The sequence below is a fragment of the Nicotiana attenuata genome, unplaced genomic scaffold (genome assembly GCF_001879085.1).
Source record: "Nicotiana attenuata strain UT unplaced genomic scaffold, NIATTr2, whole genome shotgun sequence".
Taxonomy (NCBI): Eukaryota; Viridiplantae; Streptophyta; class Magnoliopsida; order Solanales; family Solanaceae; genus Nicotiana; species Nicotiana attenuata.
Genome location: NW_017671906.1, coordinates 145,603 through 161,794, shown reverse-complemented (window position 1 = coordinate 161,794; position 16,192 = coordinate 145,603). Strand labels below are relative to the sequence as shown.

The 16,192-nt window shown below is 41.9% G+C and overlaps 1 protein-coding gene across 1 annotated transcript; it reads right to left on the bottom strand.

Annotated features, from left to right (window-relative positions):
• Positions 1 to 12,162: 12,162 nt before the first annotated feature.
• Positions 12,163 to 15,971, bottom strand: LOC109210832 (ribonuclease P protein subunit p25-like protein). The gene is made up of 8 exons (XM_019374303.1): positions 15,737 to 15,971; positions 13,811 to 13,891; positions 13,625 to 13,713; positions 13,433 to 13,507; positions 13,104 to 13,225; positions 12,920 to 12,997; positions 12,735 to 12,824; positions 12,163 to 12,604 (listed from the first exon to the last, which is right to left on the bottom strand). The coding sequence occupies exons 1-8, from the start codon at positions 15,857 to 15,859 to the stop codon at positions 12,504 to 12,506; spliced, it is 759 nt and encodes a 252-aa protein (XP_019229848.1). The 5' UTR covers positions 15,860 to 15,971; the 3' UTR covers positions 12,163 to 12,503.
• Between the last annotated feature and the right edge of the window lie 221 nt (positions 15,972 to 16,192).

Below are 16,192 nucleotides of genomic sequence, written 5' to 3'. Positions count from 1 at the left end.
AATAGATGCAACGATCAACTCAATTACACAACTATCTATGCCACACGGTGGGGGTAAACTATTTACCCGTAAAACGATACAATTAAATTTATACGTGATTTAGAGACAAGTGAATCGATTTGATCTCAAAATGATAAATAGAATAGACAAGAATATAAGACTTAACTTTGAAATCGAGATAAAACAGTAACAATCTTGATTCCGGGAGTAGAGCTTCCGAAGGCAGTAGTAACAGTATCAATAAGCAAGAAGATAAAATATTATTGAGCTTTTGAACAAAGTATAGTATTAGCTTGTTAGAAAATTCGTGTGCTTACAAATGGTTTTTGAGCTCTCTATTTGTAATGGTGCCTAGGGAACAAGGTCCTAGGATCAAGCCCTTCTTAAATGACAATTACGAGGACCATTGAAGAATGTGTAACGATAGGCAGTGTCATATTCTCTGTAACGGACTATGTATTTAATGCTATAGAATATTCTCCATTAAATGCTACCGGGTGGCAATCATTTATTTCGCCTTCATGAACACCACTCGCTTCGGGAACAAACAACATCGTTGCTTCGGATTTGGTCGACTTCTGTTTTCGACTCCACGTGTCGCTTTATCATACGAGCATTTAATATGAACATATTTTATCCTATACAAAACTCTCCGGCCTTAGGTGTAATATCGTCTCCCTTTTTATGAAAGCGAAGCAGTCATGTATCGACCAAACTAGAGTTCCAGTAGGAGCTTTTGAATTAGAAGACGGGCTTTTTTTTTCTTTCATTTTTTAGAGAATTTCTTCTTTGTTTCATAAAACAATTACTACTGTGTTTGGATAGCATGAATATAATGACAGTCTCAGAACAAGGAGAAATAGTATATTACTTCTTAACAATGTATCAATTGCAGTCATGTCATATGTAATAATTTACATTTCAAAGCATTTAAATAGAGTAAATCATGGATGAATCCCACATAAATAACATGCGCACATTATGCTGAGGTTGTACGGCCCGATCCAACATAATAATAACTGTACACTACCAGAGGGTCGAATGGCGCGAACCATAGATGCATCTATTTCTACCGAGGCGATTGGCCCGATCCACAAATAGCAATTATTATCAAGTAAGCACACATTGCTCATTTATAGTCAAATAAATTCATACAAGTTCTCAAGTAAGTGCGTACATTCGTTTATATTTATTTACAATTCCTAGCATGTCCTAAGTGATCTCAGTAGCAAGCAAAAACGTAAGCATTTGCAAGTATGGCATGATACGGGTCCTAAACTACCCGGACAAATAGCATAATAGTAGCAACGCACGGACTCTCGTCACCACGTACGTACGTAGCCCCCACAGATAGTGACATACATTTATTTAATTCACCTAGGGGGTTATTTCCCTCTTACGAGGTTAGAAAGGAGACTCACCTTGCTCCAAAGCTTACTTTCAATTTCAAAAACGCGCTCAAACCTTCAATTCGGAGCCGAACGATCCAAAACTAATCAAACGGGGTAAGAACTAGTCAATACAAGCTCAAGAGTTCATATTCTAACTATTAAAGTAATTTGCTAACCCTAAATACAAGTTTCCTAAAATTCAATCCCCGAGCCCACGTGCCCGGATTCCCGAAATTCTTGAGGGAAGTAGTTACCCATAGCCTAAGGATCAAGAATATACGATTTACTTCATTCCATAAAAAATTTCGTGCTTAAATATTATTCTTATAAAAATCCTAGGTTTTACTCTAAACCCACAATTTTACTAATTTACATGGTGTAATCTACCCCTAAACTATGTATTAAACTTACATTATGTAGAAATAACGTATCTCACAATGCTAGGCTGAATTCCCCTCTTTGTAAGCTCCCAAATCGCCCAAGAAATAAATGAAACGTGTCAAAAATGACACATTTCCCGTATTAAATGAAGGCACTGCCTTCTGCGATTTCCGCACTTGCGGTTAGGGGACCGCATCTGCGGTCTCGCTTCTGCGAGGAAAGGTCCGCATCTGTGGAATTTGACCAGGCTGGCTGTGGCCGCATTTGCGGTCTGGGAGCCGCTTCTGAGGAAGAGGAGCCGCATCTAGGGTCCTGGGCTCCTCCCCTTGAGCCGCACCTACATAGGATTGACCGCTTCTACTGTCTCGCACCTGCGGCTGGCCAACCGCAGGTGCGATTATGATAGATGCCTGGAGCTTCAGCTCCTTCCAAAATTTTCTAACTCAACTCGGCCTCGTCCAATTGACGCTCGAGGCCCCCGAGGCCCCGCCCGAACATACTGACAAGTTTGAAATCATAAAACGGACTCGCTCGAACCCTCGGAACGCCCGAAACAACGCTAAATCTAAGAATCACCCCCTAAAACCAATTGCATCAAACTTATGAACTTCAAGTTCTTCAATTCACATCAAATGTAACGAAACTCAATTATGCTACTCGGATTGACACCAAATTTTGTGCGCAAGTCTTAAATGACAATACAGAACTATTCACTGTCTCGGAATTCCGTTCGGACCTCGATAACACAAAAACCCGCTCAAAACCAAATATTTAAGAACTTCAAAATCCTTAAGGAATCAACTTTCACTATTAGGTGCCAAAACGCTCTCGGGTCATCCAAAATCCGATCCGGACATAAGCCCAAGTCTGAAATCATCATACGAACCCGTCGAAACCTTCAAATCTCAATTTCGAGGTTGTTTACTCAAAACGTTGGCCGAAGTCAAACTTGGCCTTTTAAGCCAGCCTTAAGGAACCAAGTGTTCCGATTTCAACCCAAACTGTTCCAAATCTCGAACCAACCATCCCCACAAGTCTTAAATCAGTAAAAGCAAGTACGGGAGGTCTTATTTAGGGGAACGGGGTTCTAGAAAGCAAAACGACCAGTCCGGACGTTACATTCTCCACCTCTTAAACAAACATTCGTCCCCGAACGGGTTTTGATTCATACCTGAAGTTCTAAATAAGCATGGATATCTGCTCCGCATGTCCTACTCGGACTCCCAGGTCGCCTCCTCGACTGGTTGGCCCCTCCACTGGACCTTTACCGCAGAAATCCTCTTGGATCTCAACTAACTATCATGTCTATCAACAATGGCAACTGGCTCCTCCTCATAACCCAAGCTCTCCTCTAGCTGAATAGTACTGAAGTCTAACACATGGGACAAGCCGGCGTGATACCTCTGAAGCATAGACACGTGAAAAACTGGATGAACTCCCGATAAGTTAGGGGTTAAGGCAAGCTCATTAGCAACCTCCCCAACTCACCTCAACACCTCAAATGGGCCTATAAACTTGGGGCTCAACTTTCCCTTTTTCCCGAACCTCATAATAACCTTCATCGGTGAGACTTTTAAGAGAACCTTCTCGGCGACCATGAATGATACATCACACGCCTTCTGATCGCGTAACTCTTCTGTCTGGACTGTGCTGTGTGAAGCCTTTCCTGAATCAACTTTACCTTTTCCAAGGCATCTTTCACCAAATCTGTACCATACAACTTAGCCTCACCAAGCTCAAACCACCTGATAGGAGAACGACATCGTCGACCGTATAAAGCCTCAAATGGAGCCATCTCGATGTTGGATTGATAACTGTTGTTGTAAGAAAACTCGGCCAAAGGCAAGAACTGATCCCACTACCCTCCAAAGTCAATCACACACGCTCTAAGCATGTCCTCCATAATCTGAACTGTCTTCTCCGACTGCCCGTCGGTCTGCGGGTGAAATGTTGTGTTGAGCTCTATGCGGGTCCCCAACTCACTCTGTACGGCTCTCCAGAAATGGGACGTGAATTGAGGGCCTCTATCTGATATGATGGAAACAGGCACACCATGCAACCGAACTATCTCCCGAATGTAAATCTCAGCCAACATCTCTGAAGTATAAGTATGCACCACCAGAATGAAGTGTGCCGACTGGGTCAACCTGTCGACAATTAACCAAACTGCATCAAACTTCCGCAATGTCCGCAGCAACATAACTACGAAGTCCATAGTAATGCGCTCCCACTTCCACTAAGGTATAGGCATCTGCTGAAGTAGGCCACCTGGCCTCTGGTGCTCATACTTAACCTGCTGGCAATTCAAACACCTAGCTACATGCTCAACTATGTCTTTCTTCATCCACCGCCACCAATAATGCTGCCTCAGGTCACGATACATCTTCGTAGCACCTAAATAAATGGAATACCGTGAACTGTGTGCCTCCTCTAGAATCCTCTCTCTCAAGCCATCGACATTAGGAACACATAGGCGACCCTGGAGTCGCAGAACACCATCCTCGCCAATAGAAACCTCCTTGGCACTACCCTGTAGCACCTTCTCTCTGAGAACTGCCAAATGCGGATCATCGAACTTTCGAGCCTTGATCTGCCCCAATAATGAAGACTGAGCAACAACACACGCAAGGACTCGGCTGGGCTCTTAAATATCTAACCTCACCAGTCTGTTAGCCAAGGACTGAATGTCCAAAGCTAGTGGCCTCTCCTCCGCCGAAATGAATGCCAAGCTACCCATACTCTCTTCTTTCCTACTCAAGGCATCCGCGACCACATTTGCCTTGCCTGGATGATAAAGAATGGTGATGTCATAATCCTTTAGTATCTCAAGCCATCTACGCTGCCTCAAATTGAGATCCCTCTGCTTAAACAAATGTTGTAAGCTGCGATGATCAGTATAAACCTCACATGATACCCCATATAGATAATGCCTCCATATCTTAAGAGCGTGAACAATTGCTGCTAACTCTAGGTCATGCACAGGGTAATTCTTCTCATGAACCTTCAGCTGACGTGAAGCATATGCAATAACTCGCCCATCCTGTATCAATACACATCCCAAGCCAATGCGTGAAGTGTCGCAATATACTGTATACATCCCGGAATCGGAGGGCAACACTAGAACCGGTGCTGTAGTCAAAGTTGTCTTGAGCTTCTGAAAGCTCGCCACACAATCATCGGACCAACGGAAAGGAGCACCCTTCTAGGTCAATCTAGTCAGAGGTGATGCAATGGATGAAAAGCCCTACACAAATCGGCGGTAATAACCTGCTAACCCTGGGAAAGTCCTGATCTCATTCACTAAAGTAGGACGTGGCCAACTCTGAATTGCCTCATTCTTTTTGGGATCCACCTTTATACCCTCTCCTGATACAATATTCCCCAAGAATGCTACTGACTCTATCCAAAACTCACACTTGGAGAACTTAGCATATAGCTTCTGCTCTCGCAAGGTCTGAAGTACTACTCTCAAATGCTGCTTGTGCTCCCCCAGGCTACGTGAGTATATCAAGATGTCGTCAATAAAGATGATAACAAAGGAATCAATATAAGGCCTGAACACCATGTTCATCAAGTCCATAAACGGCGCTGGGGCATTAGTCAAGCCAAAGGATATCACCAGAAACTCATAATGGCCATATCTAGTACGAAAAGTAGACTTCGAGACATTTGAGTCCCGAATCTTCAGCTGATGATACCTGACCTCAAGTCAATCTTAGAGAACACCCTAGCACCCTACAACTGGTCGAACAAATCATCAATGCGCGGCAACGGGTACTTGTTCTTGATGGTAGCCTTGTTCAACTAGCGGTAATCAACGCACATCCGCATAGTCCCATCATTCTTCTTCACAAACAATACTGGTGCACCCCAAGGTGACACACTCGGTCTTACAAACCCCTTTGCAAACAACTCCTCAAGATGCTCCTTCAACTCTTTTGGAGCCATACGGTACGATGAAATAGATATAGGCTGGGTGCCTGGAGCCAAATCAATACAGAAATCAATATCACGATCTGGTGGCATGCCAGGAAGATCAGAAGGAAACACATCGGTGAACTCCCGAACTACTGGAACCGAATCAATTGTCGGAGACTCTACGGTGGTGTCCCGAACATAAGCTATATAAGCCAAACAACCCTTCTCGACCATATGCCGAGCCTTCATAAAGGAAATAACCCGACTAGATGTACTAACTGAGGAACCCTTCCAATCCAACCTCGGCAACTCTGGCATCGCTAAAGTAACAGTCTTGGCATGGCAATCTAGGACGGCGTGATACGGGGATAACTAGTCCATGCCCAGGATGACCTCAAAGTCGGTCATACCAAGCAACATGAGATGTGCTCTAGTCTCAAAACCACAGAATGTGACCACACAAGACCGGTAGATCCGATCCACAACCATAGAATCACCCGCATGAGTGGACACATAACAGGAGTACCAAAGGACTCACGAGGAATATCCAGAAAATGAGCAAACAGAGATGGTACATATGAATAGGTAGACCCTGGATCAAATAGCACTGAAGCATCCCTACCGCAGACAGAAATAATACCTGTGATAACGAAATCTGAGGCCAATGCATCTGGTCTGGGTGGAAAAGAATAAAATCTGGCTGGAGCGCCAGCTGGCTGACCTCTCCCTGCCTGGCCTCTACCTCTAGGACGGCCCCTATTAGTATGCCCTCTGCCTCTGGGCGGCTGGACAACTGGTGTTGTATTCATGGGCTGCTGACCCTACTGTACTACCTTGCCCCGAAGTCTGGGCAGTAACTCCTCATATGACCTAGATCTCCGCACTCGAAACGACCCCTTGGTATGGTGACCTGGTGCCCTGATGTATGACCCTGATGGCCTGTAGACCCACTGGAAGAAGCTTGAATAGCTGGCGATATGAACTCTCCGGCATAGCACTGAAGTAGGAGCCAGAAGAACCCTGGGGACCTGAATACCCACTGGAAGAACCCTGGATAGCTGGCAGGCGGTAAGAACTCTCTGGTATGGCGCTGAAATAGGGGGGCGCCGGAGCACCCCGAGGAGGTGGTGGTGCTGAATATAGGGGCCTACTGGGCTGAACCCTCCCAAACTGACCTCTGCCCCTAGCCGGGGCACCTCTAAACTCTCCAGAGAATCGAGCCCTCTTGTCGTGCTGCATCTGCTCTCTACCTCTCAGACAATAGCCCTTAATCCTCCGGGCAATCTCCACTACCAGCTGATAAGAAGCCCCCATCTCCACCTCTTGGGCCATGTTGACCCTAATACCAGAATGCAACCGTGCAACAAACCTCTGCACCCTCTCTGCATCAGTAGGAAGTATCATCAGTGCATGGCGGGATAACTTAGAAAACCTCGCCTCATAGTCGATCACCGACATCTGACCCTGCTCAAGCTGCTCAAACTGATACCGCAGCTCTTCCCTCTCATAGGGTGGAATATACCTATCCAGGAAAAGTTGTGTGAACTGACTCCAAGTAATGGAAGGAGAACCCGCTGGCCTGCCAAGAACATAAGACTGCCACCATCTACGGGCCCTGCCCTCCAATTGGAAAGTAGTGAAGTCAACCCCATGAGACTCCAATATCATCATGTTGTACAGTCTGTCCCTGCACCTATCTATGAAATCCTGGGCATCCTCATGACGCTCAACTCCGAAGATAGGAGGGTATAGCCTAGTCCATCTGTCCAATAACTTCTGCGGATAGCCGTCCGCAGCCGGTCTGGGCTCGTGTACCATTGCGGCAACTGGCTGAGCCACATCCGTGGGTAGTGCATCGGGGGTCTGATACACTGCTGCTGCATGACTAGGAGCCTGGGCAATAGGGGTCTGCGCTCTCCCTCCCGCTTGAGATGTGGCTGGGTCCGCTGGAAATAAATCAGCCTGAGTCATGGAATCCATGAACCGCAACATACGACCCATGCCTGAAAAACCGGTGCTTTCATAAAGTCCGCCAGGGTAGGCTCAACTGCGGGCACCTCGCCCTGCTCCTCAATGATAGGATCCCCCGCAGGATCCGCCGGTGGTGCAACTGGGGCAGCTCTTGGACACCCTTGTCCCCTACCCCGGGTTGGTGCCCTCCCCCGGTCTCTGCCTCGGCCTCTAGCAACGGGGGGAGCAGCTCCTCCCGGGTATGGAACGTCTGTCGTGCGCGTACTCACCATCTATGAGAGAATAGAAGAAGGAAATTTAGTACACCATCAACGACAGGATAGAACATGAATAGAGAGTAGTTTCCTAACACCCTATAGCTTCTCGAAGATAAATACGAACGTCTCCGTACCAATCCGCAAGACTCTATTAGGTTTGCCCATGACTTGTGAGACCTACGTGAACCTAGTACTCTAATACCATGTTGTCACGACCCAAATTTTATTATAGGTCGTGATGGCGCCCGACACCGTTGTTAGGCATGCCAACCCTAATTCAACTTATGGATTCTCATCATTTTACCAAAACAACCCCAATATTTTTCTTAATAGTTAAGCTTTTAATCAGTCGATAATTAACAAGTTCATAATAATATAGTTACATCCCAAAATAATAGTCTACAAGTGTATGCCAAGAACTAGTGTCACAAGTACTAGGGCAACTAGTAGAATGTACAAAAAAAATACCACTATCCTACTGCCTGAAACAGAATAGACAGTACATAACAACAACAAAAGAAGAGTACTCTGGTATGCTGCTGAACGGCTCAGAAGGGGCAACTCACTGTGAGATCTCGATGGGGAATCAGGAACGCGTGCCGAACGGGTAACTAGATGCACGTGCCTCAGATCCTGTACAGTTAAGTACAGAAGCATAGTATGAGTACAATAACAACATGTACCCAGCAAGTTCCAGTCTAACCTCGAAGAAGTAGTGACGAGGGGTCGACTTGACACTTACTAAGGTCAATATTAGTAATATATAAGGTTTACGCTAAGCATGGATAGCATGAATATAATGACACTCTCAGAACAAGGAGAAACAATATATTATTTCTTAACAATGTATCAATTGCAGTCATTTCATATAATAATTTACATTTCAAAGCATTTAAATAGAGTAAATCATGGATGAATCCCACATAAATAACATGCGCACATTATGCCGAGGTCGTACGGCCCGATCCAACATAATAATAACTTTGCACTACCAGAGGGTCGAATGGCGCGAACAATAGATGCATCTATTTCTACCGAGACGATCGGCCCGATCCACAAATAGCATTTATTATGAAGTAAGCACACATTGCTCATTTATAGTCAAATAAATTCATACAAGTTTCTAAAGTAAGTTCGTATATTCGTTTATTTACAATTCCTAGCATGTCCTACGTGTTCTCAGTAGCAAGCAAAAACGTAAGCATTTGCAAGTATGGCATGATACGGGTCCTAAACTACCCGGACAAATAGCATAATAGTAGCAACGCACGGACTCTCGTCACCACGTACGTACGTAGCCCCCACAGATTGTCACATATATTTATTTAATTCACATAGGGGGTTATTTCCCTCTTACGAGGTTAGAAAGGAGACTCGCCTTGCTCCAAAGCTTACTTCCAATTTCAAACGCGCTCAAATCTTCAATTCGGAGCCGAACGATCCAAAACTAATCAAACGAGGTAAGAACTAGTCAATGCAAGCTCAAAAGTTCATATTCTAACTATTAAAGTAATTTCCTAACCCTAAATACAAGTTTCCTAAAATTCATCCCCGGGCCCACGTGTCGGATTCCGGAAATTCTCGAGGGAAGTTGTTACCCATAACCTAAGGATCAAGAATATATGATTTTTACTTCATTCCATAACAAAATTCATGGTTAAATCGCGTTTTTATAAAAACCCTAGGTTTTACTCTAAACCCACAATTTTCACTAATTTACATGGTGTAATCTACCCCTTAACTATGTATTAAACTCACATTATGTAGAAATAACGTACCTCACAATGCTAGGCTGAATTACCCTCTTTGGAAGCTCCCAAATCGCCCAAGAAATGAATGAAATGTGTCAAAATGACACATTTCCCGTATTAAATGAAGGCACTGCCTTCTGCGATTTTCGCACCTGCGGTTAGGGGACCGCTTCTGCGAGGAAAGGTTCGTATCTGCGGAATTTGACCGGGCTCGCTGGGGCCGCATCTGCGGTTCCGCTTCTGCGGAAGAGCAACTGCATTTTCGGTTCCTGGGCTCCTCCCCTTGGGCTGCACCTGCGTAGGATTGTCCGATTCTGCTGTCTCGCACCTACGGCTGGCCAACCGCAGGTGCGGTTATGACAGATGCCTGGAGCTTCAGCTCCTCTTCCAAAATTTTCTAACTCAACTCGAGCCTCGTCCAATTGACGCTCGGGCCCTCCGAGGCCCCGCCCGAACATACCGACAAGTTTGAAATCATAAAACGGACTCGCACGAACCCTTGGAACGCCCGAAACAACGTTAAATCTAAGAATCACTCCCTAAAACCAATTGAATCAAACTTATGAACTTCAAGTTCTTCAATTCACATCCAATGTAACGAAACTCACTTATACTACTCGGATTGACACCAAATTTTGTGCGTAAGTCTTAAACGGGACTATTCCCGGTCTCGGAATTCCGTTCGGACCTCGATAACACAAAAACCCGCTCAAAACCAAATATTTAAGAACTTCAAAATCCTTAAGGAATCAACTTTCACTATTAGGTGCCAAAACGCTCTCGGGTCATTCAAAACCCGATCCGGACATACGCCCAAGTCGGAAATCATCATACGAACCCGTCAAAACCTTCAAATCCCGATTTCGAGGTCGTTTACTCAAAATGTTGGCCGAAGTCAAACTTGGCCTTTTAAGCTAGCCTTAAGGAACCAAGTGTTCCGATTTCAACCCAAGCTCTTCCAAATCTCGAATCAACCATCCCCGCAAGTCATAAATCAGTAAAAGCAAGTACGTGAAGTCTTATTTAGGGGAACGGGATTCTAGAAAGCAAAACAACCAGTTGGGTCGTTAAATTAGGAGTATATTAAACAGCTCCTTTTGAAAAACAAATTGTTCTTCACTTGTTTTCGAACAAAGTTTTGTCACTAAATATTATGGTGGGATGATAATTATACTTAAGGAGATGATTCGCATCCAAGCTTTGTGAATGAAATCGTTTTCGATTGAAAATATTCTATTTACGGTGTAAATTCAAATTAATCGGACCCTAAACCCCTACCAAAGGCCGACTAAAGAAAAAGAAATCGAATAAAGCCTTGAAAAACTTCTGTAAGATTGGGACTTCCTATCAATATGTACCTAATGAATCATGCACTCCTATGCATACATAAATAAGTATATATTTACATTTATTTTTACTTTATTTGCTTTAATTCTATTTGTATAATGTTTATAAATATTTTGAGTAACCTTGTGATTAATCTTTTCTTCCTAATTGCGTCGACCATTCATTTACAGATGTTTCCTTAATACTGTTGATTTATCCAACTTAGAGGTCTCTTTAAATTTTATTTCAAAGTGCGTGTAAGAGTATCCTATCCAAAGATTCTGTATTACATTACTGTATTTATTTTTTATTGTTTTCATATTTCATCATTGACCGACATGTTAATTAATATTCGAATAATACTTCCAAAACTGATCCACCATTTTTACCAACTTCTATAAACTTTATTGGTATCTTCAAAATATAATACTCTACTATCAGTTGTGTGTCTCTTCAGAGGCAGGGTTTTGGAAATTGGAAATTATAATAAAGTGTAAGGGATAGGAATGTAAAATGCTTGGTCAAATTTCAAGTGTTTTTAAGGCAAAAAACAATATAATACTCGACTTATGACTGTTGAATTGTTTTAAGCACTTTTTATTTATTTTGTCAATCATTGAAAAAAAAACTCAAGTGTTGATTTGATCAGCTTAAAAGCCAATCCAAACACACTTCTATACTTTTCTTTTCCCTTCCCTGTTATACCAATTGAAAGTATGTTATTGGTAAGTGTCAATTCAGTTTTGGAATTCCTACATATGTAGAAGCCCCTATTTTTCTAATGAATTCCAACTTGGTTCATTTCTCAATATTTAAATGGTTTACTAGACTAATTCCTGTTCAGGACATCCCACCAAATACAAAAGTAACAAAACGAGTTTCCTTAAGTGTAACCGGAGTAATTTGGGTTTGTCTTTGTTAATATTTTGTCAAAGAAATTCTTTTGGTATTTGCTTAATGGGAAACTTCATATCTATCCATAGCAAATAAAAGACCACCTCCAGACCAGAGTCAAAGAAAGAGAAGAATAATATGTTCTACAATTCTCCGAGTCATCATTTTATCATTTCTTTTACCAATTTATCCTTGCTAGAGTTATGAACTCGGACATCTTAAAGTCTTAAACGACGTAGTTAAATGGAATAAAAGTTTTGGCATTTTATCAAGTCTATCTTCAAATTGATGGCCCCCTACGTATAATCTACCAAAATATCAAATCTCTCAAAGACAAGGAAAAAAATAACCTATACTTGAATAAATACAGCAACGATAATGCAATCACAGTGAATTGAATAGACGGCAACCAGAAATTGGCTATTTGACCTTGGCTTCGGTAAAAGCAAATAGAGCATATAAGCTTTTCCCACATTCGACGATGCTGTAAAAACAACACAATCACTGCTTAACCCACAGATGAAACAACCCACAATATTTCTTTAGACATACTTTGGACAGAAAGAACCACTAAGCCAAAGCAAGTGTGCAAAAACCAGAGTGCCAATCCCCAACTAAGCCTGGTTGCCACCACCTCTTGGACGGGGGCCCATTCGTCCACGGCCACGGCCATAACCCCTGCCACCTCCACCCCTGCCTCTTCCATATTCAGAGCCTAAATTCAAATGTATAAACAAAGATTCAACGCAAATACATAATATAACATTGTAAGAAATATCATAGTTAAAACCCAAGAATGTATCCATGCAAGCAGTACTATATGGACACTCAAGAAGTACACTTACCAGGATATCCCCATCCACCACGGCCCCCACCTCGGCCCCAGTTTGAGTAACCACCATTTTCTCGGCCCCAGTTTGAGTAATCACCATTTTCTGTTAAAATAAAATTAGCACCGGTTAGGTATTATATCATCCCTGCATCTAATGAGCATATTACTTCCCAGAGATCTTAAGTAACGGAAGACTACCTTGATAGTTTCCATATCCACCTCTGCTCCAACCACGTCCCCTCCCTCTACCACGACCTCGTCCTCGCCCATATGAATCTGAAATAAAGTTGTAGTAATTCAAGATGTTATGCAATTTTCCACTTAAGTCGAGTTTAATTCTGCAAATATCTTTATCTAGTGATTTTGTCTGGTTCCTCGTTACCTTCATTACCAGCATAGTAGACTGCCCGTGTTTGTCTAGGTGGTTGTTGCTGCAGTTGAGGCTGGTAATTTCTGTACTGTGGCTTCATCTGTTCAACCTCAAACCCCGAAGGAGCTTGATACCTATGAACATGAAGTTACATTTTGAGCGAAGAAAAGAACGATAGTAATCAGTTATAGCCACAATATTTCAGCGATAAGACACCAAAAAATACAGTAACTACCATAGGAAAGAACAATTCAAACAAAGATCATTGATTAGTTGCCAGGTGCATTGTCGAACAACAGGAGGAGCAAACTTCATAGAATCAGACAAAGCCAGAGAGTTACCCAGGGGAGTTCGTGTTCAGTTCCTTTGCTGACAAGGTGATCGAAATCATTGACACATGGCGGGTCTGCTCCACACTTTATTGCATAGAAAATCAATTTCAAGAAATTAGTACCACATGCATACTGTTCATGCTTAGGGATATACACTGCAAAAAGAAAACATTATGGGAGTAAATCAGGATTGGAACTTACGGCAAAAGACCCTCTTCAAGAGGCTCCCATATATCTGTTATGCTTACTGAGCTGATAGCTGTGTCTTGATGCAGTTGAGGCATTCTTCTCTGAAAAAGATTGAGATCATTGGGTTACATCTTAATATATAAAAGTGGGAGAAGGAAGAGAAAAAGTAGAGAAAGAAAACCATCTACACCAAGCTACCTTAATGATCTCTGCTATAGCAACTGTTTTGCTAATTGCCTGACCCATTGCTTTCAAGACAATCTCTTTCCCATGCCTCTCCTGAACGCTCAATTATGATTAGAACTTTGCATTAGAAACTAACAGAAAAATGCTGGTTTTATCATTGTAAAGGCCAAATGACCAAGAGAATCGTCCCACCAAAAACAAAGGGAGGAAAAAAGCTTAATCTACAAATAACCACCCCTTAAAACCTCTGCTTGTTTCCAGTGATGGATGAGCTGACCAATAATATTAATGGTCAAATTCCATAAAAAGGATGCTATTTGCATGATACTGTGTTAATAAAAGAAACTAGCAATGTCATGTAAGATTAAATATTGAGCCTTAGAAGCACCACATATCTATAAGATGAGTGTCGCAGAACTATGGATGTTAAGACTACCAAGTGGTCACGCAAGATCATACAAGATTAGAACACATCTGACAGATGGCTCAAATAGAACATATAGATGATAAAATGAGACAATGCTGCCTGAGATGGTTTGCAATGTTCTAACTAGACCTCCGAATACACAAATCCCTATATGCGACACTATGCTGATTGAATGTGTTAAAAGAGGATATGGAGCAACATTGTCTTAAAAAATCCAAAAGCTCTCACATTTTCATGTTTTTAGCTAAGAGCATAACACAATGGAAGTAAAGAATCTACATATGTGTTATCAACTAGATGAGGTTAAGGTTTTGACATTCTATACTTACATTAGGTCCGAACTCCGAAGTAAGATTCAGAAAACCTATATTTTCATAAAGTCCATTTTTCTTAAATGACAAATTATTTAGTATTGGAACGAAATGGCTTGAATAGAATTAAATGAATAAAGGGAATTCCTATAGCCACTCCAACTAATGTAGAATTGAAGTGTTTTAATTGATTGATAGGTTATAACCACTCATTTTAGTACTTGAAACAATCATATTTTCGGGATGTTAAATATTAATACTGAAATTGATAGTTTAATTTCAACAGAGAAAAAAAGGTTGCTCAGACCAGCAACTTCTGTCAAACAGTGTATCGAATCTTGATTCAAAAAGCATATTTTGAATTAGCGGAGAAACTTAAACCTCCTAATTTAGGTAGCTTCATGTAAGAATGCAACAAAAAAAGTCCAAGACAAATACTGGGGAAATTCTCAAAGCTTTAGAAGAAACCAGCAGTATTCTAATCTGCATAATAAAAAATATCAAGCAATTACAGAGACCCCATTTTCCTCTACCTTTCCACTTTTTATTTGCTGTATCTAGAAATTTACAGCCGTTTGACCTTGATAGTTGATATGCATCAAATTAGGCAAGTAGGCTGCCTATTAATGCAAAAGTTACCCTAATACTTCACATTGCAAAGCAGAGTCACATTTGCCGTAAATATCAAAACATACTTAACCATTTTATGAGAGGAAAATGCACTAGGTGCATTCACGTGTTGCCAATCTTCTGGTACATAAATGGACATATCAACACAGCCACTATAGAATTTGCAGAGCTTTTCACTTCTCCCTACTCAACCCCCTCCCCCCCCCCCCCACCAAAGAAAAAAAAAACCACCACCACCCGATCACTTTTTTTCCTTTTATTAAGTTTTAACTTGGTGCAGAAAGAACTCCTTTAAAGCTTGCAATCGGTAATATAACTTAACCTAAGAAATGTATGATAAAGCTGAAGATTAATGCAGTCTACATTATGTCCATGTAAGCCCCTTAGTCACATTTTAATTCCATAATAAAAACAAATATTAGAAGCATCGTTCCAATCCAAATAGAACAACAAAAATATTATAAAATGAAGAAGAAACAACACACAGGAAGCCATTAGATATATTTGGTTATGGCAAAAACAAAAGTGAAACGCGAAAACACGCGAAAAAGGAATCGGAATGGTGAGTACCTGAAGAAGAGTAGTGGCATAGGTGATGTAGTTACGAACCAAACCCTGTGAAGTGATTCGGATCTCGTTCTCATTTATGGGTAATTCCTGCTTCGGTTTTTCTACTTTTTGGTATCTATCCATTTGGAACCACAACAACAACCCTAAAACCCTTCTCTGTTTGTGTGCGAGAGAGAGGGCGAACTGAGAAAGAAATGAAATAAGCTAAACCCTTAACAACTACAGCAGCAGCGGCATGGGATTACAGCCACGTGGATTACATTTTAAAAATGAAATTTTGGGCTTACCGTCAAGCCCACTATTGAAAGGCCAATGTATTGGGCACTACGTTGGGAAGTGCACAGTTAGCCACTAATTAGATATGTTTTTACTCTTTAGCCACTGTTTAAAATGTATTTACTCTTTAATTAGTGCTTATAAATTTTTATCCGCTCGGACGAAAATACCCCTGTTCTA